Source organism: Periophthalmus magnuspinnatus, chromosome 12, assembly GCF_009829125.3.
Source record: "Periophthalmus magnuspinnatus isolate fPerMag1 chromosome 12, fPerMag1.2.pri, whole genome shotgun sequence".
NCBI classification, from domain to species: domain Eukaryota; kingdom Metazoa; phylum Chordata; class Actinopteri; order Gobiiformes; family Gobiidae; genus Periophthalmus; species Periophthalmus magnuspinnatus.
Window position 1 is genome coordinate 9088043 of NC_047137.1, and position 27780 is coordinate 9115822.

General features: G+C 36.3%; 2 protein-coding genes across 2 annotated transcripts in view; one reads left to right on the forward strand and one right to left on the reverse strand.

Moving 5' to 3' along the window:
• Positions 1–402: 402 nt before the first annotated feature.
• On the reverse strand, positions 403–4241 carry sigmar1 (sigma non-opioid intracellular receptor 1). Its single transcript, XM_033976326.2, has 5 exons — positions 3991–4241; positions 3815–3866; positions 2638–2786; positions 2453–2545; positions 403–1757 (listed from the first exon to the last, which is right to left on the reverse strand). Exons 1-5 carry the CDS (start codon positions 4133–4135, stop codon positions 1528–1530), a joined length of 669 nt encoding a protein of 222 aa, XP_033832217.1. The 5' UTR covers positions 4136–4241; the 3' UTR covers positions 403–1527.
• A 309-nt stretch (positions 4242–4550) lies between these two features.
• The window catches only part of galt (galactose-1-phosphate uridylyltransferase), a 51355-nt gene continuing 28125 nt past the window's right edge, over positions 4551–27780 (forward strand). Inside the window, exons 1-7 of the mRNA XM_033976320.2 lie at positions 4551–4726; positions 5626–5795; positions 6257–6332; positions 6410–6458; positions 10801–10930; positions 12978–13034; positions 25432–25554. Coding sequence (XP_033832211.1) covers positions 4696–4726; positions 5626–5795; positions 6257–6332; positions 6410–6458; positions 10801–10930; positions 12978–13034; positions 25432–25554 — 636 coding nt within the window. The 5' untranslated portion in view covers positions 4551–4695. The remainder of the gene's footprint in view (positions 4727–5625; positions 5796–6256; positions 6333–6409; positions 6459–10800; positions 10931–12977; positions 13035–25431; positions 25555–27780) is intronic.

Genomic DNA, 27780 nt, shown 5'->3' on the forward strand with positions numbered 1-27780 from the left:
TATTTACACTTTTTGCTCAAATTGTCGTTGTTTAATAGCCTAATGTTTTACTGAATGGCTGGAAAAGCTGGAATTTTTGAAGTACCATAATTTCCTCCACAAACAATACAATATCCTGTCTTATTCTGCATAAAAAACAAACAAACTGCTAACCTTGTAGTTTAGATCTGTACAGATGTAAAATGTAATTCTTGTATTAGTTGGTCAGTTCATATTTCATTTTTTTCTGTCAATTCTTTAAGTGCATTTAAAATGTGAAGTTTGAACAGAATCCCAGTATTAAAACAAATCACAAATCTAATTGCAATGCTCATCAGAAAAAACCCAAATCATTCAGTTCTACTTTCTGCCCATAAGATTTACACAGATAGCAACAATAATAAGACAATGACATTTTTATTTCAAAACATTTATTCATTTCTTACATGATGAACATTAAAACACAGTTCTTGTTTAACTGTCACACCCAGAGAAACTGTATTTTGGTACAAACATGTCTTTAGCATTATTACCCATTTCCTAATCTACAAATACCTGATATGTTTCACCGTTACAAAATCAAGATAAAAATCACAGAGCGGATGAGGCAGTTTCAGTAGTAATGTAGAAAATTAAGACATTTAAAAACTATAGTGTTTTCTCGACTAGGCTGGTGGTAGCGTGGTAGCGCCCTCTTTGGGGTTAGTGCAAAGTATAAACATTAAACACTGAAGACTGAAGTACTTTCTAACTTCCCAGCCAATTTTTTCATAATAAATAGTTATAGTTTGTATTATTCGTGCAGGTTTTGGTTCAAGACAAAATTAGATGTGATGAGACAAGGCGTATGCAAATGAAGTCTGCGTATGCAGTGGGAGCTGAAGTTGGTACAACGAGAAATAAATGTTCTTGCAAAAAACAAAAATGTGGGGAAAAAAATAACAAAAACTTAAAATCCTCTATCAAATTGACATGCGACAACAAGCTATAAAAATAATTCGAATTTTTAATCACAAATACATTTTAATGTAAGTGCATTCTATAGTTTATACCTCTTAAATCAGGCAGTTTGACAGCTTTATGGAAATGCATGTCAATAAAAACAAAGGAGCACTATGCAACTTTTCTGGTGGAGGGGCCGCTACCTGCTTGTCTCCATGGAGATGTCATTACTTTTTCTGGAATGTTCCACAATGTGACAAACTCATTTACCATCTCCTGGCCAAGTTACAGGTCAGCCCATTCACTGTAAGGATGGCCATTTTTCCAAGGGATTTGTGAGCAATAAAAGCACATGAATGAATGCTAGTTTAATGCTGTACTATCACTATTTCAATCAAAGCCATAACATCTCCGTGGAGACAAGCAGGTGGTAGACCTCTCCACCAGAAAAGTTGCATAGTACACTTTTAAGACCAGGAAACGTTTTCAACTGACTGAATCTATTGCACTTACTTTTGATTGTCTACAGTTGTATGTAAATCATTGTGCACAGACTAACTTTTCCAATGGAGAAAGTCCTTCCTGATGCGTCAGTTTTTTCGTACCTCAGAATATCCCGGCCTCTGTGAGCATGGTTGCCGTCTCAAGCATGAGAGCTTTGACATAGACCCGTACAGTGTAGAACATGGTGACAAAGTCCTGGGTGCTGAACAGAGTGTCTGCAAGAGCGAAGCCCAGTGTGGAGGGGATGAATCCTCGGCCGTACTCTACCATCCACGTGCCTGCGCTCCACTGCACCGAGGTGGCCTCCCCCACAGAGTGCACTATGAAGTCACCTGGGTACACAAGTGCACAACATACATGTTCAAAAGGGCATTTCTTCAAAATAATTCTAAACACTGAATTACAATCAACTAAACCTGAATCAAATGTATGTTTATGATCTCAAATCTGTCAAACTCAAATGTCCTCTAAAAAAGAGCTTCTCTGGGGTGATGAGATCCTCAGGATATGGTTATAACTTCTCTACTCTACACATCCACAATTGCATCAATTTTAAATAATAAAATGAGACGGTACAATGGTCAGCCATTGTAAGCCACTGTGAGGGACTGTGTATATTGATTATATTGATGAAGTCTCTGAAATGAATCAATCATTTCTGGCACTGAACTTTGTACCAGTTTCATGAGGATAGGCCTAGTAATTACAGAGATATTGAGCTATTGTTTTCACCTCACAATAATTATTTCCCCAACAAATGGACTCAGAAACATCTTATTGAAGGAGAGAAAGGTTCAGTTAAACTGTGTCTGATCATAAAACCTGCATCAGTGATGAATGTGAGCATAGCCTGCAGTGTCAATGTTAATAATGTTGACTTGATTTTCTTGTTTTAGATGTCAAGTACAAACTAAGTATTTAATAGAGTTGCAAACTTTTATATTTGTTATGAAGCTGCAGCAGTTCTTTCAGTAACTTCTATTGATCAACTGAATTAAACAGTATGAAGCATTACACAACCACTTGCCAGGGTAGTAGACTTCACTCTTGGTGGTTCCCTCCTTCCACTGCCTGAATGTACCAGAGATGACAGTGTCAGAGATCTCCGCCCAGTAACGCCCTACAAAATCCAGCAAAAACAAACAAAACTTTACTATTTATGTGCAAAATGAAAAAAAACCCTAAATCTACTTTTCCATTGTGGTCCCATACCTGAGTGTCCACCTGTGTCCACCGCAGTGCCAAACAGCAGGAGGTACTCTGTGAGGGAGGCATGCAGCAGACACATGGAGCCCATCCAGCCGCCCGCATTCACAAACACCCACTGTAAGTCCTCATCAGGGAGAATGTGGCCTGGGTATCTGTACAATACACATGCTCTCATTAAAAATGTATTTACTTCCATATAATTGTAGAAATGTTAACTATGCCCTTGATTTTATTATTATTTTTGAACTGAATATAAACAATATATTTTTTAATATATTTTTTCAAGGAGAATCAATTCTTATAAAGCAGTATGGATAACAAAAAAACAGCTGGTATGGATAGTATAGATACTTAGAATTGATTTGCACATCCCCAGTTTAGTAAACTAGTTATTAGAGAAAAGATCAACTTACTTGTGTGAATAAGTAGTTCATTGTAACCCTTCAAAAACAACTAGGTCAAGATTTATGTGGGGAAAATCAATACAGCAAACATCCCCACAAACAGAACTTGGGTTTTACTAGTCTGGTTACAATGATTTCATTCTCAAACAACTTTTCAAGCAACTTTGTCCTATTTACACTTGTCACGCTACATTTTCAAAGTCAATATGACAAAGAACTGCACAGACAAGCAACTGAATAACTTAATGCCCAATACAATGGGGAAAACAGAGCAGGTTTTGAAAGTGTGGCTACTTTGACAGCGCTTAACCCAAGTCACTGTGCTGCACACTAGCTAACAATTATGCATTGTACATCTGCTTTGATTTAAATTCACTGTCCTTTTCACATGTAAAGCTGGGGAATTCCATTGCAGGAGATGACTACTGCCTCCAGAAAATTACATACTGTACCTTTTCTTGATTCTTTTTGTGGCACTTACATATGTCTTTATAAACATCACACTTGTAAATTGATATTCACTTTGCATGTCTCCAAAACAACATTGATAATATAATAATTTGATATACTGCCCAGTACCCACCTTGAGCACCCAACACCAATAAAAGGCAGTTAATTAGTACAACCAGATGACCTTTGGCACATTTTACTTATTAGAACCCACATAATACCTTGCCAGTTACTTTTGAGTGAGCATTGACAAGTCTAAAAAAAACTGCAACTTAAAAACACACAGCCTTACTTTACACTTCTGAATGAATGAATAGTTAGTGTACCTTTTCCTCAGCTCCACCACCACTTTAGAGAAGGCCTGCTCATGATCCTGGCCTAAAACACACGTATGGGCACGTGAATTAAGTACAGCAGGACATAAACAGCAGATTTATTCAAAAATACTTAATCAAAATGCCATTATAAGTTGCAAATTCCCACCCTCCATTGACATGCTCACCTGCGTACTGCTTGGCTAATTTGGCAATGTCCTCCTTGTTAAAAACGTGTTCCTTGGTGGCTAGCCAGTACTGTATGAGAAGCACGGATACTGCGAGCACCGAGAGCAAAACTAGCAGCTTTAGGAGCAGTCTGAGCACGGACATGGTACAAACTAGACGAACAGATGGTAAAGTGAAAGAAAAGAGGGAACTACATGTGGACACAGGCAGTCTGCAGCGTTACAAACACGCCACCAGGCGAAAGCTCCACTGATAGAGGCTATCTGGTCACGTGGGGGCGGGATAACGTGAGCCAGCCAATCACAAGCTAAGAAATCCGCAAATAGGCGGGGATTACGCGGGGTTGCCAGAATGCGTAACAAATTTAAGGTTTTAGAAATTTGTTTTAAGGAATTTTAAATGAAATACATAAAAAACAAAGTGTATACTAATTTACTTTTATTATAAGGTATGTTAACGTTGCAATTCTGAAATATTAAGATAATAATTACGATTTACAAGGTTTTTCCAATTATGTTTAGAAATGCGGATTTGTCCAACCAGACACCCCTGATTTTCTGTCCAAAACAGGAAGCAAGCGCAGAAATGCCATGAGAAGTGCTGTTTAATCGAGTTAAAATAGAATTAAAATGCAATTTATTTAGAATACAGTAGTTTATTATAAATCCTATATATTTAAAAAACAAAACAAAAAACGAAACACCATGAGCAACCTAGAGGAGTTTGATCCTAAAGGTAAGGACTGTTGATGTAAAGATTATATGCAAACTTTAGGTTCATTTTGAATTTTGAATGGACTTGTGTGAGTGTGAGCAATAAAGTCGTTTTGTTACGGTTCATGTGATCTGCCAAATGTAAACTGAAGTATAGAGTAAGAACTAGATTTACATTTTGTTTATATTATTGCTAATCATATTTTTTATTGTTAATTATAGTAGCTTTGTCTGTTCAATTCAAGAATCACCCAGTTGTCCACTTTAGCAAGACACATCCTAATTGACTGGATTTGTTGCTATATAGCATGACTGCTCAACTGCTCTATTATTATTTTATATTATTTAGAAATTATGTTAAAAATAAGAAAAGTGCATATTATAGGTTAAACTACTCAAAACATAATTAGCATAATTGCTTTAAAATGGAACAAAAATCTAGATTGTCTAGATTGACAGCTCCATAACTTCTAACTTTATCATTTTACTTCAGGGCTGAACATGGATAAGACATGTAGAGGTGATTCCACGATTAGACTAACAAATAAATTTCAACATTTTTATTTTGTTAAATGAAGGTTTAGACTTTCAGAAATGAAAATGCCTTCCTTGCATAACAATTGTCCCTGCATTTTAGATGGAATTTTCCATGTTAATATCATAGGTAGAGGTATTCTGCTTTAGAACTCAGCGCTACTTCCTGTATTTTTTAAACTGTTCTTTTCAATCTGACACTTGACTGATATAAAACTATGATGAATATTTACCACAGTTACTGTCCCACTAAAAGAATGAATAATTACAAAAACATGAACTTGACATTTGCCTTTTAAGCTTCAATGCTATATTCTCTTAGACTGTTACTTTCTGTCTACACATGTAATGCATTTAAGTCCCACTGAATTATGAATCTCTATACAGAACACCAGCACCTGCGGTACAACCCCTTGAGGGACAGTTGGGTATTGGTGTCAGCCCATCGCATGAAGAGGCCCTGGGCTGGTCAAGTGGAGAAGCCCCCCGAGGAGCACATCCCCAGATACGACCCCCACAACCCCCTGTGCCCAGGCAACACGCGGGCTAATGGAGAGGTAAGTGGAAAGAGCACGTTCAGACTCAAGTAAATGTACAAAAGATTACTGCTGACATAATTGTACTTAAAAGTGAAAAGCATGCAAAAAAACTTCTATACTACTAGTTACTTAAATACAGTTTTAATGGCATTTTAGTCCAGTATTTTATATATTAAAACAAAAAAATATTTTATAAGTGAGTTTAGTTGTATTAAATCATAATCCAGATATGTCTGAGCTCTGACCTCTGTGCTTATGTCTACACAGAGAGGAGCTGATACAGTGGTGAGACAGCTGTGAACAGAGACTTGTGCTCTACTCAGTAACACTATGATTTTAAATGTTACAAGTACATGCATAGAATTTGACCCAAATACATGCTTAAAAATCTATTAAAAAAATATACAAACAAATTGACACATGAATAGTGCACTTGAAGGTTATTTATATTGGTTTCCCTTGTCCTTTTCTGTGTCCAGGTGAATCCAGACTATGACAGCACTTTTGTTTTTCCAAATGACTTTCCAGCTCTTCAGCCCGACGCTCCAAGTCCTGGTGAGGCAGATGTGTTATGTGTACAAATATTAAGTTGCCATCAAAATGTAAATAATTTCTTATCTCTTATATTTTAGGCATTGATCAACATCCTTTGTTCCAGTCTAGATCTGCTCGGGGTGTCTGGTAAGAATATGTTTTGGTTTTGAAACAACATGCTTGTAAATATATTTAAATATATGTTACAGTCTAATACTTACAACATTTCAATTGAATAAACTACAACACTTTATTATTTAGGAGCAAATGCCAGCATATGTTGAAATCAACTGGTTGGAGGATACTGTGTCTGCAGTACTTAATTACACGTTTTGACCAGCAGATGGAGATGTTGCTCCATCAATGACTTAAATCATTTCTGTGCCCTCCTAAATGCTTTTAAACGCTTGAACAATAAATGTAGAATATGAATAAAACATAAAAACTACTTACTAAAATTCTCAGGGATACACTTGATTTACAATCACGTTAATGTATATGGATCAATTATTACATTAAAGCCCAAAAGAAAAAAAAAACCCAACATATTCATGGGTTTCAGAGTGATGAAATATTCGCACTGTTGCCGTAGCAATAAACTATTAAAAACAAAAAATTTTCTCTTAACGGTCAAAAGTAACCAAGAAACCTATGGTGTTATTTTAACTTTGTGGCAAACCATTACAACATTTCAAATAATTATTAAGTAAACTAACACTTCACAGCTGCACTATTTATTTCTATGGTTACAAACAGAAAAAAAAAACAACAAACCTGCACCTGCAAGTTAAGCAAATCAATCTGAATCCGCACCTGTTCTCCCTCCTCCCCTCCTCGATTCATTTATAAATGTGCTTGTGGCTCGTACTTAAAGTTTAAAGACACTCTCCAACATTGTGGCATTGCGGGAATACGAGCACGACTTTGCCTGACAGCACTGTTACACAATCAATGAATAATAGATCAAACCCAAACATTGTGCTATTGAAATCCCCAGTGTAAGCAAAGATATAGCCCTGTCAATTAATGCACCCACCAATATTATAGAAATATGACTCACAGTCCAATGATTTTGTTTTCTTAAAGGTGCTGTACCTGATTTCACAGTCTTGAAACAGGAAAAACAGAACTAGAACTGTTTAAGTGGTCTGGTATGGTATTCACAACTTACCTTATGCATCCTCATTTTTCAGCACTATGAGTTTATACTGTATTTTCTGGAATTCAAGTCACTTTAGAGTATAAGTCGCACTAAAAACTCCGCCAACTGCAGAAGTAGATGAACCGCTGCGTTCTCTTCTGCGTGGCTGTCATACTGATACACAAGTCTACAGTTCCCTCGTGCGGTTGTCTGTGTGACAATAACGAAGGTGTGAAATTATATATTTTAAGTATTAGTATAGTATATATATAGTGTATTTTTAGTATTAGTATATTTTTAATCTGAGTATAAGTCACATCAAACTATGAAAAAAAGTGCAACTTAAATGCGACAAGTGCTTTTCAGAACCGGAGCGGAGTTTTGCTGCTTAAAACAACTAGCATGCTAACCACATACTTCCTGAATCGCAGACGATATAACGCAGACTTATTTTGACCTCAAGAGCAACAACAATACCAATTCTGATACCACAATGATAATAATAAAAAAAACAAAAAAAAAAACATTTTCTTTAGATATTAGAATGTCATTTTCAGCATTAAATGGTAGTACTTTATTTATTATTTATTTATTACTTTGTGGACTTATATTTCTGTAATCCCGCAGTCGCCCAGGTATGTTCTATCGTGGTCTATTTTGATACAGCTCAAGATCATTCTAAATCTGTTCAGGAAAAGTTCATTTCTGTCCTGTGAATGCGACTTCTAGTTTTCTACTTGTTTTAGTGTCAATTAGTATTTTATTTTCAACCCTAATCTGTACTGGGGAAAGACAAATTTTGCTCAAATGTATGAAAAAAAAAAAAAAAAATCTAATACAGGCCCTTTAATTGATGAGATATTTGTGTTTGTTTACAGTACATTGTTAGCCTACACAGTCTGAGGGGACATTTTGGTGAGGAGTGCATGCTGTCTCTTGCCTGCAGTGACATTCACGCAGCCAATTAGAGGACAAACAAAAGGGAAGTGGGATTTTTGGGCAGACTCTCCGGAGATTTGAGCTGAGAAATTTGAAATGACGAGCTGTTGTCGCTGTTGCTTGGCCTTTTGCTGTCTGCTATCAAGAACAATAGCCACATATACTTGTAGATTTCAAATGGAGAGGAGGCATGTTATATGTTGCAGAGGAATAGGGTTAATCTATTGAGTAGTGCAGATTTTGAACAGGTGGTATTACATTTTTATGGGGTATTAATTGTTAACACATAACCATGGTACCTTTTTTTGTTTTGGAAATGCTATATTTGCCGAAAACTATGTGTTAAAATGTGTAATTAGTTTCAGTTTTGTTTTTGACCCTCTGAGTCCTCTTCCCTTTGCTCTCCACCATCCTCTTTCAGAGCGCTATCACAACACAATCGACCTGCACTTCACTAATGAAACTACTGCACATCGCATCAGATTTGTGAAGTTGTAGTGTATTTTTTGCATCGTGCTTTTGTATATTTATGGAAAACTGTTGTGTGGGACCATGGCTGGCTGACATCAGCTTGTGGGCTGAGTGTTGCACAAAATTTTACAGGGGTGTGTGATTAGGGCCCTTTAGAGATCACTAGATGACTCATGAATGACATCTAAAACCTCCTCAGGCATGTTTTTGATGAAGGAGCAATGCTATAACATGGTAGAAAACGCCAAAAATAAATTTTGTATAATACCCTCTCAGTAATAAGCAATGTAAGTGTATTTAAAAGTATAATAATAAGCTACAGGCACAAATTTCAATTAGCAACACGAATAAATGTAGAAGTAATAATATGAGCTGTGAAGCTAGCTTTAATAATGACAGTCTACATGATTTGCATCCGAATTTACATGCAGTCTTGTTTGTTATGTGGGTGTATCTCCCAAGGATTCATGGTATCTGCTTACAGGCTTATAGAAGGAATTCCCCATATGGCAATGTTTGAACATTGTTAACAGTTTTTTAATTATAGGGTTGTAAAAGTCTCAATACCAAAACTAGTCAGTATCAATTGTGAAGAAAAATGAAATAAAATAAAACAAACAACCAAAAACCCCATGATTATATTAAAAACATCATTGTGGTGTTGAAATTGGTATTGAGTACAGAGCCATTTCCTAAGAATCGAAATTAGTATACTAACAAAAAAGCCTTTATAATTTGGTGATATAATATAATTCTTTATCCTTTATTTATCCAGGATAGTCCCACAGAGATTTGAATATAATTTCATTGGAAACACTAGGAGAACATGCAAACTCTAGAAACAAAGGTCCACACAGCCTGGGAACCAAACATAGAACCTTCTTGCTGTGAGGTTGAAGTGCTAACCACCCTGCCACTATGCTGCCCTACATTTAGGAATGATGATATCAGTAATGTAATGAGTTAATTGGCTATAATACAGTATGTTACTGGGTTGCCTGTAAAAGATACAATAGTTCAGTTTTGCTTTGAACATAAACAACAAAGTCATGTTCAATCTTGGATCATTCAAAAGCTGTCTGGACACACCTGTCAATGTACATGTGATGCCCCCTTACTGTTACACAATACTACTTACCCCAAAATACAAAACACACAATCTATATGACTGTCTCTTTATTTGTCACACCTGAAAATTCAGTAATCACATCCATCTGATTATGGATTAAGTGTGCTAATGCATAAACTAGATTTTTGAACTAGTATTTTATACAACAAAAATAACAGTATACACCTGCCTGCAGGAAATAATCTGTAGCCTAAATCTGGACTATAAATCGCATTTTTTGGAGAAATTTTGAACAGGCTGAATAGCATTTAATAGCATTTTAACCTAACACATTTACTGGTATATTTATTCAGCTACATGAAGCATAGAAAACTTACTGAATATGTGTCTGGTATGTTAACATAAGATATTAACAGTTAATCAGATAACTAAAGCATAAAAAACAAGCTAACATGTTTACTCTCGATCTCACTCCTAATCACTAAATCCATTGAATTCTTCATCCTCCGTGTCGCTTCTTAACAACTCCACCAACTCCGGAAGTATATGAAGCGCCACCTCTGCGTGGCTGTCGTACTGGTGCACAGGCCTAGCATGCCCTTGTGCAGTTGTCAGTGTGACAATAATGAAGATGTGAAATTATATATTTTAATAATTTCACATATAAGTTGCATCTGAGTATAAGTCATACCCCTGGCCAAACTATAAAAAAAGTTTTTTTAATTGTAAGACAGCTTTTTGACACAATGTCGTAGGAACTGGGGTCCATCACCTGCTTGTCTCCATGGTGATGTTATATTCCCTTTCATATCGCTTTTCTGTAACGTTAAGTGTGACTAACATATCCATCTTTTTCATCCCTTTCTCAGCAAGGTAATGTGTTTCCATCCTTGGTCCGACGTCACCCTCCCGCTCATGAAAAAGGAAGAGGTTGTCAAGGTGATCGACAAGTGGGTGGAGCTAGTACAAGAACTGGGAGCCACCTACCCTTGGGTCCAGGTAACTTCATTTAATTACTATACTCAACACAATTTTCAAACCCTAGTTTACTGAAGATGAATGAAAATTACAGAATAGAGGGAAGGTTGGGTTAGATTGTACCGAGTATTGATAAGACAGCAAGTTGACAAAGCTAAAAAAATGTGAGACAGATAATACAAGTCCAGTATTTTTTAGATTTGTTGGGCGTATTTTGGCTTTGGGGAACAGCCACAGTGAGTAAAATGTATTAATTTCAGTTGAAGGCAATGAAACAGAACTAGTTCATTTTAAGCGGTTTGCAGTGGTCCAAAATTATTCCTCACTTACATTAAGCGTTCAGAACGTCCTAATTATTCACCGCAGTGATTTATAAGCACTTTTCACCACTTTCAGAGGCGAGAGCAGAGTCACACTTTGCCATCACAGTAATGCTAATAACAATAGCTAGCATGCTAACCACACACTTCCTGTTTCTCGGACAATAAAAGCAGACTTATTTTCACCTCAAGAGCTGCTTATACAATATCTGTACTGGGGCAAGACAAATAAAATCTGGCACAAGTTGTTTAATTGAAAATGAATAGAAATAGTAACTGAAAACTACAGATTCAGATACAAAAATATTATCCATTTCATACTATCTCTAATTTGCCAAGACAAAAGTAAAAACTTCTTCAGCACCAAAGACAGCTCCACTTGTTGCCACATTCGAACAATACCCACTTTAGAGACCTTGTCCAATTCAACCCATTTAATGAATCCTTTTGTGTGCCGTGCCGTGCCTAACTGTGAACAGGCACTTTATCATTCATTAAGTGACCTTTCCTGGAAATACTTAGTGATTTTAAAAGTACAAGTGCCAACACCACTCTCTGAAAGAATTGTGCTACTAAGAGGTGTGATAAAAAGCTGTGAAGAAAGGCTGCTTTTAAGGAACACTGGATCCAGCTCTTAATAACAAGGCACACATGTATAAGACAGTGTAAATGTTGTGAGGCTACCCAAGCCTAACCTCAAAAAGTAATTATTGGAACAATTACTGCACAGACTGCTCAAACATTTGTGCACCAGATGTACGCCTCTCACCTCGTTTTGTTTTTTATTTACTGTATTTATTTTATTTAATGATGTTTTGAAGGCCACCGTCAGGGTGTTTACTGTAGACAAAATAAAAAAAAGAAAACAACACAATGTCATACTTAGCTGAAATATATTTTAAAGTTGCACAATGTAACTTTTCTGGTGAGAGTACAGCAGCTGCCTGGAATGTTCCACAGTATTGTTTTAAACCCATGCATCTCATTTATTTAAAGGCGTTGTACCTGTACCTGATTCTTACTTTACTGTGACAGAAAATCTAACAACAAGTAGCATGCTAACGTGCACTCCCTGATTATCTTACAGTAAAATACATAATTAGATTAGACATTAGGTATTAGACAGCACATAGCGGGTGTATTTTGTCTTTAAAAGCTGCTTATACAATGTATCTGTACTGGAGCAAGATACATTTTGCTCAAATACTTTTGCTGAAAAAAATGTAAAAATAAATCAGATACAGGGCCTTTAATTATACGTGTTTTATTACTCTACAATACTTTGAAGAAAATGCATTTCACTGATCTGATTTGTAACTTGGCCTGGTGGCATTCCCTGCTTGTTCCATAAAGATAAATCCATTTAGCGCCTTATCGTGGAGCATTCCGGGCTCCATCAGAAAAGTTACACGGTGCACCTTTATGCAGCTGTCTTCTTGGCCCATTACTGATCATACTGGCAAAATTCTTCAGCATATCAACATTATTAATTTTGACCTAACAAAACACTAACAAAGCTCCTTGAATTAAGTAGAATCATTTTTACTAATTTTGGCAGATGAAAAGACATTCATAACTGTGAGAACAAAAAATTCAAAGAAGCAACAATCATTTTCTTACAGTAACGGCTTGAGGTTTAGAATGAACATACTTTTCCAAAAACAATATTTTTTGTGCAACACTTGACTAAAATAAAAATGCAATATTTGGAATTATAATTCTCAGTAAATTTTCTTCTCTTCTTTCAGATCTTTGAAAACAAAGGTGCCATGATGGGCTGCTCCAATCCACATCCTCACTGTCAGGTACAACATACACATATAAATTGGGTTTATTGGGTTTTCACTTCCATACTTTTTGGGGACGTTACATAGATAGATATAATAGATTTTGATTGATTCATTTCCTGGAGACTAACCTTAACTATAGTTATGCCTTGCCCAACCTTATTCTAAATCCTAAACTTACCTATTTTAATCCATATCTGATCTTTTAAGGAACTGTATGTAGCCTGTGCTCTTACCTTTCTCACAGATTAAAAAAAAGGTACTATAATCACAACTGAACCTGGGTTGCCAGTGCCTTAACCTGCAGATAGAGACACATACAGGATTTTTTTCAATCTCAGTATGTGGACAACATACAGTGAAACCAGTTTACATACACTATATAAAAAGACACATACGCTCTTTTCCTCACTGACTGACATGAAATCAGAAATAATTTTGATTAATTTAAAAATCCTAACTGACATAAAACAGGAACATTTTTGTCTATTTGCAAAATGCCAAGACAGTGAGAGAAGGACTTTTGACAAGTTTTCATTATTTTCTTCAAAGTCAGATGTTTGTATGACGTGGGTGAAATGTTTTGGATATCCTTCCACAAGTTTCTCACAGTAGTCGGCAGGAATTTTGGCTCATTCCTCCTGATAGAACTGGTGTTACTGAGCCAAGTTTGTAGGCCGTCTTGCTCGCACATGCCTTTTCGGGTCTGCACATACATTTTCAACACGATTGAGATCAGGGCTTTGTGATGGCCACTCCAAAACACTGACTTTGTTATCCTAAAGCCACTTTGTAACCAGTTTGGCAGTATGCTTCGGGTCATCATTGTCCATTTGGAAGACCCATTTGTGCCCATGCTTTAACTTCCTGGCTGATGTCTTGAGATGTTGCTTCAGTATTTTCACATAATATTCTTTTCTCATCATGCCATCTATTTTGTGAAGTGCTTCAGTCCCTCCTGCAGCAGAACAACCCCACAACATGATGCTGCCTCTGTATTTCACTGTAGGGATGGTGTTCTCAGGTTTTTTATGTTCCTTTTGGAGTAAAGGCTTCTTCCTGGCAGGGGCCCCTTTCAGCCCATGTTGGTACAGTACTAGTTTCACTGTGGATAATGACACACTCTTTCCAGCTTCAGCAGCATCTTCACAACATCTTTTGCTTTTATTCTTGGGTTGATATGCACATTTCAGACCAAAGGACAGGCTGATGCAAGTCCACCATTCTCTTCCTGATATCTTGACTCATTTCTTTTGACTTTCCTATGATGGTACACAAAGAAGCAGTGTGTTTCAGGTGTGCCTTCAAATACATCCACAGGTGGGTCTCTAATTAACTCAAATGTTGTCAATAAACCTATATGAAGCTTCCAAAGACATCACATAATCATCTGGGTTTTCCCAAATTGCTTAAATGATTAATAAGCTTACTGTATATAAACCTCTGACTTTGAAGAAAGTACTAAAAGAGGTCTAAAAATCCTTCTCTCATTATTCTACCGTTTAGCAAATAGAAATAATTTTGGTTATCCTAACTGACCTAAAACAAGAAAAGTTCTGATTTCATGTCAGTGAGAAAAAAGCATATGTGTCTTTTTATACAGAGTATGTAAACTTCTGGTTTCAAGTGCATACGGCAGCAACAGGGGCATGATTGGTTTCAGGTGCTGAGGTTTATGTAGCGATGATTCAGATCAGAGAGAGTCCTTTTAGGTTTAAACCAACTGGATTTCAACACTGAAAGTGGCAACCCAAATGAGAGACTCATGGGACTCATTTTGCTTTCTGATTGGATAATGCGAAACACCAAATTTGAACACAAATGACTTGGCTATTATGTCCAATGTTTTTGTAATTAAGAGTACATCAGCATTACATCAGCATCAGTAAGAGCTACATTTGATTTCAACATGTCTGCCTTGTATCAACACAGTTAGGTTATCTCTATGGAATTTACCATCTTCGGTGATCATTTTTAGTCCCCCACAATTAAATAAATATCCTCCCACACATACTACACTACATATAATTAATCCATTTTGTTATGTTTTTTTTTTTTACAAATCTGTGAATGCATAAAATCATTTACGCCCCTTTCCACCCTTTCGCACCTTTTTATTCTACTCCACACAATAGCTCCAGTTTGCACGCAAGATCCAACAAAGAAATCAAAACGTGTGAGTAAGGACTTACTTATAATTTTCCAGCTCGGCAAGCCTGAACGCGGGAACGGGAGGGCATCCAGGCTCCTCTGTGAATTAGCAGAGCATCGGTGTCACTTTCACACTGGGGGTGCGAATGGCTGTATCGTATTATTATTCTTTGTTGTTTTTGGGATATGCAGAATCACACCTTCTAAAGTGCTTTGGCGGTGACTTTCTTTGCTTTGTGCCACTGCCTGGATTTGCATAATGCAGAAATCATCTGTGCACTAGAGCCAGAAGGATGATCTGCTTTAGTCCTGCAGGGGGCAGTGTGTGATCAAGAAATGCATTGCAGAGGGGCTTGCAATGGATCTTATGCATAATCTTTAACGTTATTCAGAAGACGTATATGGATTCATAAAACATTAGTATTTTCATCGTTTCAACTGAGGATTATTATAAGACCTGTGGGCAACTCTTTATAATGACTGCTTAATTAATGCATTAGGGTTTGGAGTTAGGGTATTAAGTAGTTACTAAGCGTGAATCTTTTTAATAAACTATTTGTTGATTGAAAATTACATTTTTTTTCAGGCTTAAGGGAAATTAAGTGTAGTTATTATAAAGTGTTAACTATACATTATTAGTTAGCAGGTTGGAAGAGTAGACCCGATATCATACACTTTGTCCTTTATTGTGTACATTAATATCTTACAGTAATACTAATCAGTAATATTAATTAGCTTTAAATTACATATTATTGTCTTTAGGATAAAATAAGTAATTCTAGTTTTCTGATCTCTGCAGTAACTAAAATGTGGGACGATTTCTGCAGTTTCATGCTTCCGAGACCAATTTTCTAATGGAATAAATAACCGGCTCATACTCTTTCTTTGGGCACTGAACTCTGTTGAACAGTCACATTTACTTTAATTAGAATATTTTATCACTTCTCCCAAATGAGAGAAAGTCTTTCACGGGCAAAAGTTTTAAGTTGACAAAAGCAAATTAGTTGAGTTTCTTGCACCTTGTCTTTAGATATAATGATATATTTTTTTCACCCATTTGCTTGTCAGGATACACTTATTTCAAATCATAAATCAGATGCTGTGTCCAAATATTTATTCAGTGCTTGAGTTGTATATTCATCAAATATTTTGTTTTTACTCTTGAATAATTCCTATCAGTATTGTTACTTTGACTTGATAGTAGTAGTATAGAGTAATATATAACTTTAGTACTTTTTTATACTCTGCCCATGTCTGTCAAGCTTTTACCTATAGTTTTTGCTTAGTTAAATCCTGGTGTATATATTTCTATAATCCATTACAATAGACTGTGCACAAACACAAACATCTGCCTTTCTGAACACAGAAGTGTGAAGTATTCATTTTATTTGTATAGTGTTTTAACATGTTTTCCACCACTTCCACCCGCAGCTCTCTGTCCACTGCCTTATCTTTAAATATTTATACTTTTTAGCATGACTCTGTAAAAAGCCCATATAAAATTGGACAGGCAGTAATGATGCCAACAGTGAGGTTGCCGGGCGCTGTTGTACACAGTCTGTTAAAATGTACTTGTTCTTTGTAAATATAAGCAGATTCTTATCTATAGCGAAACCTCCCAGACTTCTGTTTTATGTGGTCACATCCCTAAAAACAAATTGTCATGCTAGCTTTTCTTTCTTCTCCTAACTGTGCACATTTACCTCACTTCAAAATATCAAAGTCAGTCCAGCTCAAAATGCCTTACTTATATGTGTATCCCACCAACCCTCAAACTCCTCAGGCCAAAATGTTACAAGCATACATCTGAAACTTTGAAGAATAATGAACAGAAAATGTTAATCACGGTTCGGAGGCATATTTGGGCTTCAGATAACTTTGGTCTCGCAGGAGCAGAGCCGTATGTACTTGGAATAGTAATGTGTTCTTTTGATATGGCTGGCCCTCACTGTGTTCTGCAGAGCGATCAGTCTGTTTATAATCAGTGGACTCTGGAGGAGAGATGTTTACTCCGTATGATCAGTGTGAAGAAGCAAAGGTTACATCAGGTGGGAGGCTTAAAGGTAGTTTGTTTAGAAATGTTAAGGTTAAGTGGTCACACGGATGCTTTGGGGGTAGGGGGAAACAGAGCACACAGACACTGGCAAAACATTAACTTCATGATCCGTCTGAAACAGGATTCAAACTAGAGATAGATATGTCAGCCTGATATTAGGTCTTTTTACCACAGCAGCTACTGGCCCTAAATCTCCACCAGAGGCCAATATTTCATTTGGGCCAACCAGCTGCCTAAAGCTTTATTTGAGCACTTACTGTGAGTGCAAAGAGGACACTGCACAAAATGTGACGCACTGTTCTCTTATCCAGTTTGTGGTAAAACAGCATTGTGGATGAGTTTTTACTAAATAAAAATGATACAACTTGGGGGAAATAACAATATCAGCAGATATCAGCCATTGGTTCCTCTGGATTCCAAACAAAACAAAACAACATATCGATTGATCTTGGATTCAAACCCTGGCACCATGCACTCCTTCTATTTTAAAATCTTAATCTGAGATAGTATTATAGGCTGTACATATAAATGGGCATATCTAACCCGCTAGTCGCTGCATTCCAAAAATGAAATGAGTACACTTCTGGCTCCATCGACTGGCTTCAAATCACTTTCTGTTGTAACTGCTGCTATCAGGCTCATCATTTTGGTATTAAAATGTTCATATTATGACCCTGTTTTTTTTATTTTGCAACTGTCCTTAAATTAAGATTTGAACATTAATAACAGACCAATGAGTAGTAGTGCTAATGTAGCATTACCTTCAACAGCCTCGCTGCTGATTGGCTCTTTGGTTGCTATGATATTTGCGATTGGAATTCCTAATATGTAACTCAGCTCCAGATTCACCCCTATTATTAGCTTGATTTGGTGGGAGCTGAACTCTGTGGGTGACACCACACTCCCTTTGTTCACTTCTTTATGCAGTTTATGGATAGTACTCCCACTTTGGCTTTGGGTCATTACGGACAGTTTGTTTAACAGACCCTACGGGCGCGCCATCGCTATACTTTTTTTGATGGCTAGGATGCATTGACAACCTGCCTTGGACTTATTCTTATTAGATAAGAAACAAAACATGGTTTAAGAAACATGAACAACTAAAACATGTAATTTTCATTCATTGTTTTTCCTGGAACAAACAAAGGCTAGTGCTCCGGCCTCAGATAAACCAAACATTTGGCCATAATTTCTTCTTGATTATTTTGACTGTCCTTTTTACTATAATTACCTAGAACGAATGCAAGCGTCTGGTAATGAACAAACTCTGATTGAAGTAGTAACATAAGATGCTGCTCCTTGGGCACTTGGACTGAGCAGAACAATCTTAAGCAAGTTTTGTTTTGTCTATGGATAGTTCTAGTATGGTCTGGATTTACAAAGACTGACATTCTATGCCAACGGCCCCTCCAACCACTTCCCAAACATCCACGTGTCCCACTGTTTCTTTTTGGTAACTGCTGCAAATTTGACCTTCCAAACACAACTTCCTGACACCATAAGTACTTTGGCAGAGCTTTAATGTACGGCACAGATATATCGACATGGCCACTGCTCCCGATGAGCTGTCAAAGGATGGATTAAATGCAAATCTACAAATACAGTAAAAAAAAAAAAAAAAAGTTTAATACTTACTTAGTTAATAGCTTATTTGAATGTTTAAACACTTTCAATCATGCAATCTGAATAATTTATCCAAGTATCAAGGTATCAATTCTCATGCAAAACATATTAATACTCCAAATTCCTCCAAAAAATACAGATTTCAGATAAAGTTTTGGTCAGTATTTTTGAGACATCATTTATTTTTTATTTCTGCATATATATTTAATTTTTAGATCAGTTCAAACTAGAGTGGAGCAAAGATATTGATGCCAAGGTGAAACTTTTTATAGTAGTAAAGTTTCAATGCGTTTAACTAAAAAAAAGGATCGGTAAAGGATCGATATTGCAATACTTGACATAGTAGAGTTGGTATCAGATTGAAAACAAAAATGGGTGGTACTTCCCATCACTACCACTAGGACTGCACAATTGGGAAAAAATGTCTAATTGCCCTTTTTTTTTTTTTGCAATTTATGTTTTCTAATAGGATTCTGGCCAAAGTTCACAATTTAAACACACTTCCCCAAATTGACAAAAACATTGAAGTATGAATTACGAAATTAATACAAGAATCACATTTCAGAACATGTTTGTATAGATCTAAACTAGAGGGTTAGCAGTTTTGAGTTTTTTGTTCATGGAGAAAATCATGCTCCTTGATTACGGTTTGATTGCGTTTAATTTTGCAGCTTTAACTACCACCTAACAACACATGCTGATTAGTATATTTCAAGTTCCACTCTTAATCTTCTATCTCCTCCAACTTTACCTGTAAACTTCTAATCAATCTGCCCACACATTAAACAGGTGAACAAACACGGGCTGAGAGCTGCAGTCTGCTGGCTCCTCTCTCTGCCATGAAAACCCTCTGTATTTACACACGGGCTGCACACGTCTGCCAACTCTCAGCGCCTCCAACAAACCCGAAGCCAGTATGGGAACTGATCACTGTCAATAAAAAATATCCCATTGTGATTTGTATATTTTAACATGGGGTACAGGGTAAATGCCCGCTCAGACCTTTAGCTTTAAAGTCCTAGTAACTTTTTTTTCTAAGTAACCAGAAAATAAACCAAAATAAAATCCTTTCTTTTTTCATTATGGATGTTTTTATTGCACTGAAAAACAGAAAAAATGTGTCCTTACTGTGAGTGGCCTTGTATCTACATAAACCTGACTCCTATTTGGCCTGGAAGTGGGCCTCCTCTTGCTCGTTTCCATGGAAATTTTGTTTCTTTAGCTATGATGATGATGAAGATATTCCACGTATGGCATGCAACTTAATTATCTCCATGGAGAATGTTCCAAAGTATGGTTTAAACTTTCTTTTTCCATGTAATCATAAAGTTGAATTTCACCTCCCGAAAGTTACATACTATCACTTTAATATTATAGGAATGTATTATTAATGAAAATATTCTTATGTTTCTATATATCTAATGAAATGAGTATCAGCTTAATGTAAAATTAAAGAAACAATACGCAACTTTCTGGAGGAAGCATGTCACCTGCATGACTCCAAGGAAATTGAAATTTTAAAACATGCTTTGGAGCATTTACCGTGAACATAAATTTTAGTTTTAGGCTGTACTGGGAAGATTATAGCTGAAGGAGCAACAGTTCCATGGAGACAAGCCAATTAGATGCAAGCCAGCTCACAGTAACACAAGTTTTTAATTACCCTACATAAAAACTGGCTTTAAAAAACAAAAAAACCTACCTGATAATAGCTTAAAAAAGTAAAAGTTGAGGCATGGACAAGCTAAAGGAATCATATGTAAGATTTATCAAGTCAAACATGGATTTGACTAATAATACTGCTACTAATAAAATACACATAAAAGTGCAACCATTTACATGTTGAGTTTTGGTCCTGAAGCCAATTATCTAATCAGAGAACAGAATGATCCTTCAACTGAAACCAATTTGCAATAAATAAGGGCTTAATAAGATATCAGTAGGAGTGCATGCTAACGTTAAATAATAGGTCTAAGGGTGGAAGATATATCAAAAATTGATAATATCTTTCTTTCTTCTTTATTTGTCAGGGACCATGTACAAATTCATGAGTCTTACAAAAGAAAAGTTGATTTGTACCAGATTTAGCTACTGCTGCTTTCCATTTGCAGTCTCAGGGTAGGTTCACACACATTAAAAATACACATCTCATTACAATTGCATTATAAGACTAACTTATTTCATCATTAACATTAGCAGTCAGTCTGTCTGGAGGCTGATTCCACTGTCTGATGGTTTAAAAATGAAAAGGCTGACTGAGGAAAACGCGGAGATCTTTTTGGAACTATGTAATTTCGGACCACAGACCACTGCGTTATTAATTTTGAATAGGTGTCTTAGATTTGATTGCAGAAGTAATTGTCCAAACTGAGCATTTTGTATTTACTTAGGATATTACAATGGCGATAACAAAATTATTTTATTAATTTTTTTAATCGAGGGACATTAATGCCTGATTGTAGCTAGATCTGAGAGATTTGAGCATGGTCTCATTGGCCTGAAACCACTGAAATTGTTGTTTTAGAGATATGCACAATCTAAAAATGACAATCAAAAGAGCTAATTACAAATGAAACTAGCAGAAACGTCTAGCTTAATCTCCCAAGTTCATAAAGTGAGTTTCCGTACTTTTGTGTTTACTTTTATGGTCCATTCTCATTTTGTGCGATACTTGAACCTCAATCACTACATGTTTTAACACACTCTTTTTTAAAAGCATATACCTGATGCATAGTTAAACATCATCTGAATATTGTTATCAACATAATGTACACAAAAAAAAATAAAAAAAATCAAGGTATTCATTTTGTCCTATGTATAAAATACTATCAAATGTACTGACTGGTTAATTTAGTCAGAAAACAAGTTGTTATTGTGTATGCAGGAGATGTTATATGAAAGTAAGAGAATATGTAAATAAGCAGAAATGCAGTGCAGCGATGGCTAATCAATATTCAAGCTAAGGTCCCACACTCGGCCGAGCATGAATATATGCTGCTTGTTTTGACAGTGTGGAGTCCAACATTTCTATCAACACAAGTGGTGACAATGAAATATTACCACTCAGCTTCTGTCAACGAGGCAGATAATGTGCAATGGGCAATATCTGAACAGCAAAGATTGCTTTGTATAACGGCATATTGTACTGTGTGGAGGTCTGATTGTGAAGTGACAGTGATATATAACTGAAATAGTTTGGCTATTTTTCTGAATATTAAGATTGATACATTTGCAGACTTATTCACAAAAAAGAATGTATTTTTGGAAAGTGCATTTAAGGGTCTGTTCCCATTTTGTTTTTTACTTTGCTTTGTTTTCATGTAATGGCTCTGAGACATAGTGAGCTTCTGTGTTCATACTTGTGCAGATTGTAACATGTTTAACATTTTAGAATGACTCAACAAAAACCTCCTAGAGGTAAAATTGGACAGACGTAATGACGCTAACAGTCAGGTTGCCGGGTGCTGTTGTGCACAGAACCCATTAACTAAAATTTGTTTTGCTTCTGTTCAGATATATTGTAAAGGCAGCTGCTAGAGTCAAAAAGACTGTTGTGTTCTCTGCATCTAAATAAAAAAGCAGTTTTTGTGGCATAATGTTGTTAGCATGCTAGTGTTGTTAAGCATTACCTCTGGCCTCTGAAATTTGGGAAAATGCATATAAATTAATTGCGGTGACTAATTAAAGAATGAGGAATAAGTTTAAGTTAAATTAAAATGAACTAGTTTAGTTTTTCATGTGTTTAAGACAGTAATAATTAGGTACAGTGTAAATGATTTTGGATTTGACTTTAAAGCCAGTTTAATAAGTTTTACATTTGATATAAGAAATTACACATAAGATCACACAACATAAACCATATTTTCTAATATTTGTTTGTTTTTGCTTTTGATGTTATTGAATCCCATAATCGCTTTCTCAGTAAATAGTACCCATTTTTTAGAATATAAATACTGTATATTTTCCCAGCATCCATTGGGTTACTATTGGAAAGGTATTTTGGGTTTCCTGTATTCCATACATACTGGGACTGAAGAATTGTTCAGAGTTAGTGCATGATCAGCTGGAGGCTTTAAAAACTAGCTTAGCACAGGTTAGATAAGGTCAGTGGCTGTTAAACGTACCAGCTATGATTTAATTTGTTGTTTCCAAGTAGCACCACATCTAAACCTAGGCTATATCAGTCCTGTACAGGGACCAAAATGGCCTGAAATGAGACTAAACCAGGGCTAATATGGCTTTAATGGTCGATGTCCAAAACTCATACTGTGGTCCAAAGCAAGAAATACGACAGAAGTGATTTTGCCAAGTTTTGGACATTGGACATCTGAATGTTTTTTTTGTTCTGTTTTTTGAAGTTGCTGCTCCTTACATTTGCACCTCTAATGAAGACATGGGTGTGTGTTTGCTGTTTCTGCGTTGTCTGGTTTTAAACCAAGACAAAGGTAGTTCTAAGTGATGATTAACCCAGAAGGAAGGACAAAAACATGGATATATTTGTCTCTAAGTAAAACAAATATTCAAACTACCACCAGTGGCAGCCCGTGTACCACCAGTAGTACACATACCACGATTTGAAAAACACTGGCTTAGGTATTATAATAATTGTATGAGGAGTGGGTGCCAGTTTTGTATAACATTGCTCTTGAATAAGTTCAGTGGGTCAACTCTTTTTTATCTAAATGAAGTAGAAATTCTAACACTTGAATTAACAGAATTACAGAAAAACTTAACATTAATGTAGCTTTTGATTGAAGTACCGCCAAGTGGCACACGGATTCAAGCGTTGCTGTAGAATTCCCTGCAGGTTGAGAGCACTTAACCTTTCCTCTCGTACTCAATGGAGACTGGTCGTATCACCATGTCTGACCTGTCTGGACATTTTCACAGCATCTTAAAGAAAATGAGGTCAGGAAAACTCAAGCAAGAGCTAGCCACCTGCACCCTGCTCCACTCTTCTTTATACCGCCTGAGAAATAGCGCATTACAAGTGTTATGAGCAATACAAGCTCTTGAGACCAGACAAATGCATTCATAGCTAGATCATAAGTTGTCCTTGGTCGATTTTTACAGTGAATAAAATACATTAAGTGCACTGCAAATAAACGATATGAATGCCCCGATGTGCATTCTGCGGCGTCAACAGCTTTGGAGAGTGAGATGGAAAGAATAAGTGAATAAGTTTGTTCATCCTTCAGTTTTTGTGCCCTTTTGATGAAAAAATTGAGCAAATTGGTTATATAGTGCACTTTTATTGCATATAAACTTACAAGGTTTGTATTTGTGGTGATTATGTCATTGAATGTTTGCGAAGAAACTATGGCAACCTGAATGAATGGATTCTTTCAAACTTTCATCACCTATGATTTCACCTATCTTCCAAACTTTCATTACGATGATTTAGTTTGCCAATTCCAAATATTCAGAGTGCATTCAAAATAGTATTACCCAAGTAGAAGTACAAAGTTGTAACATCTGTTCTATAGTTGTTGAATTGAATGTTGAATATCTACAGTTGAAATCAGAAGTTCACTTACCAAAATCGGACTAAACTTTTCCTGTTTTAGGTCATTTAGGACAATTTTTCATTACTTTCTTCAAAGTCAGACATTTACATATAGTAAGATTACTATGCATTTCAACAATTTGAGAAATGATGATGTCATGTCTTTGGAAGATTCTGATTGGTTTATTGACAACATTTGAATTCATTAGAGACGGACCTGTGAATGTATTTGAAGGCACATCTAAAACGCACTGTTTCTTTGTGTAACATCATGGGAAATTAAAAAAAAAAAAAAAAAAAAGCCAAGATATCACGAAGAGAACTGCGAACTTGCACAAGTCTGGTTCATCCTTGGGTGCAATTTCCAGATGCCGTGTTCTGTGTCCCAGAGATGAACGTGCATTAGTCTGAGATGTGCATATCAACCCAAGAACAAAAGCAAAAGACCTTGTGAAGATGCTGCTGAAGATGGTAAGAGTGTGTCATTATCCACAGTGAAACAAGTACAGTACTGACATGAGCTGAAAGGCCACTCTCCCTGAAAGAAGCCATTATTCCAAAAGAAACATACAAACACCAGATTACAGTTAAGAGATATGTTCTGCGGTCTGACAAATCTAAAATTGAACAGTTTGACCATAATGAGTATTGTTACATTTGGAGGAAAAGGGGGAAGCTTGGAAGCCTGAGAACACCATCCCAACTGTGAAATACAGGGGTGGCAGCATCATGTTGTGGGGTTGTTTTGCTGCAGGAGGGACTGGAGCACTTCACAAAATATATGGTATCAGAAGAACTAATATTATGTGGAAATACCGAAGCAACATCTCAAGAACTACCCACCTCTGCATTCAGTCTGAACTCAGTTGGCGGTGTGAACTCTCAATATGAATTCTTAAACATTTTATACTTTGTATTCTTTTAATGAGTAAACATAACATAAGACTTTATAAACATATATTCTTTCTGTGTGGGGTAGCCTTAAAATAACTTGGTGCCTATTCAATTATGTAACTTCTTCTTTCCAATTACCTATACCTAGAAACAGAGCTGGTTTTGTTCCGTCTTTGTCTTATTAGGTTTGGGCCAGTAACTTCCTGCCAAATGAGCCGGCTGTGTCTGACCGCTGCCAGAGGGAGTACTATCAAAAGCACGGAGAGCCTCTTTTGCTACACTATGCCACACAGGAAGCTCAGAGGAAGGTAGGAAGTGCACGTATAAATATATAATTCTTACATTATAAACAGTTAATGATGTTGTAATAGAAACATATGCATCTGAACATTTGCAGCATTGCATTGAGCTGTTCCTAAAGTTTAGAATTATTTCCTTAAATTCGATAATTAAAATAGTTGCAGGCTGGAAATGTTTTTGTATTATTAATTTAACAGGGGGAAGGTTGAATTTGTAGTTCAACTTGTCCCCAGATACGAGTTCATATCAAATATAGCTTTTACTGACAACAATTGTAGGTCCAAGTTGTTGTGTGTTAGTTCTCTAGACTATTATCTAATTAGTAAACAGAAACATTCTCACATGAATCTCTCACTTGCACTTGCAGCCAATGATTAATCAGTGCTAGTGCAGCCTCTTCAGCTCAAGGAGTGAATTCTAGAGGGTCTGAGTCTTCAAATATATATACATATATACACACTCAAAAGTGTGGACACACCTCAAAAGTGTAGAGGCACATCTTTATTTAGTGTCTTTTGTTTAGTACTTTCTACACTTTAGACACATAGGAAAACATCAAATATATGTCAGATATGTGGAATTATGTAGCATAGAAAAAAACACTTTAATAACACAACTTAAGTTGTTTTATATTTTAGATTCCTCAGTGTATTCACCATTTGGTTTGTAGACAGCTGCAAACCCTCGGCTCTCTCTCAATGATCTATAATGAAGTCTTCTGAAATGGTTTTCTCTTCACTGGTGTGCCCTGTGAGGATTAGAAAATGCCAAAAGTGCAAATGAGTGATCAAAAAGCAACGGGTGGCCATTTAAAAAAATCTAAAACATGTTTTGAGTCTCTGTTTACTACATTCCGTATGTGTTCATTCATAGTTTTGATGCTTTCAACCTTGCTTTTAACCTACTGGTTAATCATTGTTAATGGAGACTAGCCACACCAAAACTGAGAAGGGAAAGAGGACTTTTAGCTGTTTTGCTTCACATAAAGGCTCTGAGGAAAAGCAAAACTGGATACTTTGGTGACACAATTGTAATTTAATAATTTGGTAACAAACTTTTATACACCTGCACCTGTTTTTAATGTTAAATAATGTTGTTGTTTTTTGTGCCTGTATTTTAAACAGGGCACCCATGAAAAAGAGAGCCTAAGTGCTCTCATTGGATTCCCCTGTATGAATAAAGATAAAAAAAGAAAGATAAAGAAATGGGATTCTACAATGTGTAATGAACATAAAGGCAAACCAAAAATGAAAAAGTGTGTCCAAATGTTTGACTGGTGTCAAGTGTACATTCACTTGAGACATGACAATGAAGGAGGCCTAGGATATGAATCAGATTTTAATTACTGGATTAGGTTAGAGCTTGGTATGGCATGTTCTTAGGAGCACAGTTCAGAATTTGGAAACTTTGTTCATGAAACTTATTATTAAGGAATTTTATTTGCCAGGGACAGACATGCTGCTAAGTTTTAATTTCAAATGTCTTCAATCCCATTCTTTCCAAGAGAGTGCATCAGGCTAAGCAGTATATTGAATATGTGCTATTTAGAAAATCCACTACAAAGTATATTATATCCCCTTAAACATTATCCAAAAGTTTAAATGACTTGACGCCCCTGCTGTTTATTCCCCCCCGAGTCTCTCTCTGTCTTCATCCTACTCACATCCTCAGTCTGTCGTTCCGTTAGCCAAGCGTGTGATTGGACAGGCTAGGTGCATTAGCATTAGCATAAAGCTCCTGCATCCGTCTCCTGCATGAACATTAGCCAAAGTAACCGCGTGTGACATGAGAAAATCAACTTTTCCGTCACTTGAAAGGACTTCGCTTCTGACGTTCTGCGGCGGAAAACGTAATTTATGTGACAGTTAAGCTAATGCGCGTAGCTCCCATTGACAAGTTCGGTACAAAGTATATTAAATGCACAACACCACTCGCATAGGCAGTGTATGTGTGTTACTTCCCCGGTGGCTGCTGTAACCGTGGGCGACAGAGGCTAATACAGTGCTCAGCATATTAAGCGTGTTGGTAAATGTCTTATTAGTAAGCAGACCTGGGGTGGGAGCCGTGAAGAAACTTAGGAAAGGAGAATTAAAGTTGACAGAAGCAGGAGTGTTTTATTTTGCCTTACTTCCACTTGCAGTGACATGACTAGCTTATGATGGTTTAAACTTAATATGCATAATCTAATCCCTTATTCATAGCTAGCGTTTGAACCAGTCCAGTGACTTTAGAAA

What these genes read in the sequence shown, in the direction of transcription:
- sigmar1 (XM_033976326.2), bottom strand. Translation starts at nt 4,135, where the DNA reads ATGTCCGTGCTCAGACTGCTCCTAAAGCTGCTAGTTTTGCTCTCGGTG. An exon ending in ATTAGCCAAGCAGTACGCAG is followed by an intron (nt 3,867 to 3,990) that starts GTGAGCATGTCA and finishes CGTGTGTTTTAG; the next exon opens with GCCAGGATCATGAGCAGGCC. An exon ending in GAGTGAAGTCTACTACCCTG is followed by an intron (nt 1,758 to 2,452) that starts GCAAGTGGTTGT and finishes TTGTGTACCCAG; the next exon opens with GTGACTTCATAGTGCACTCT.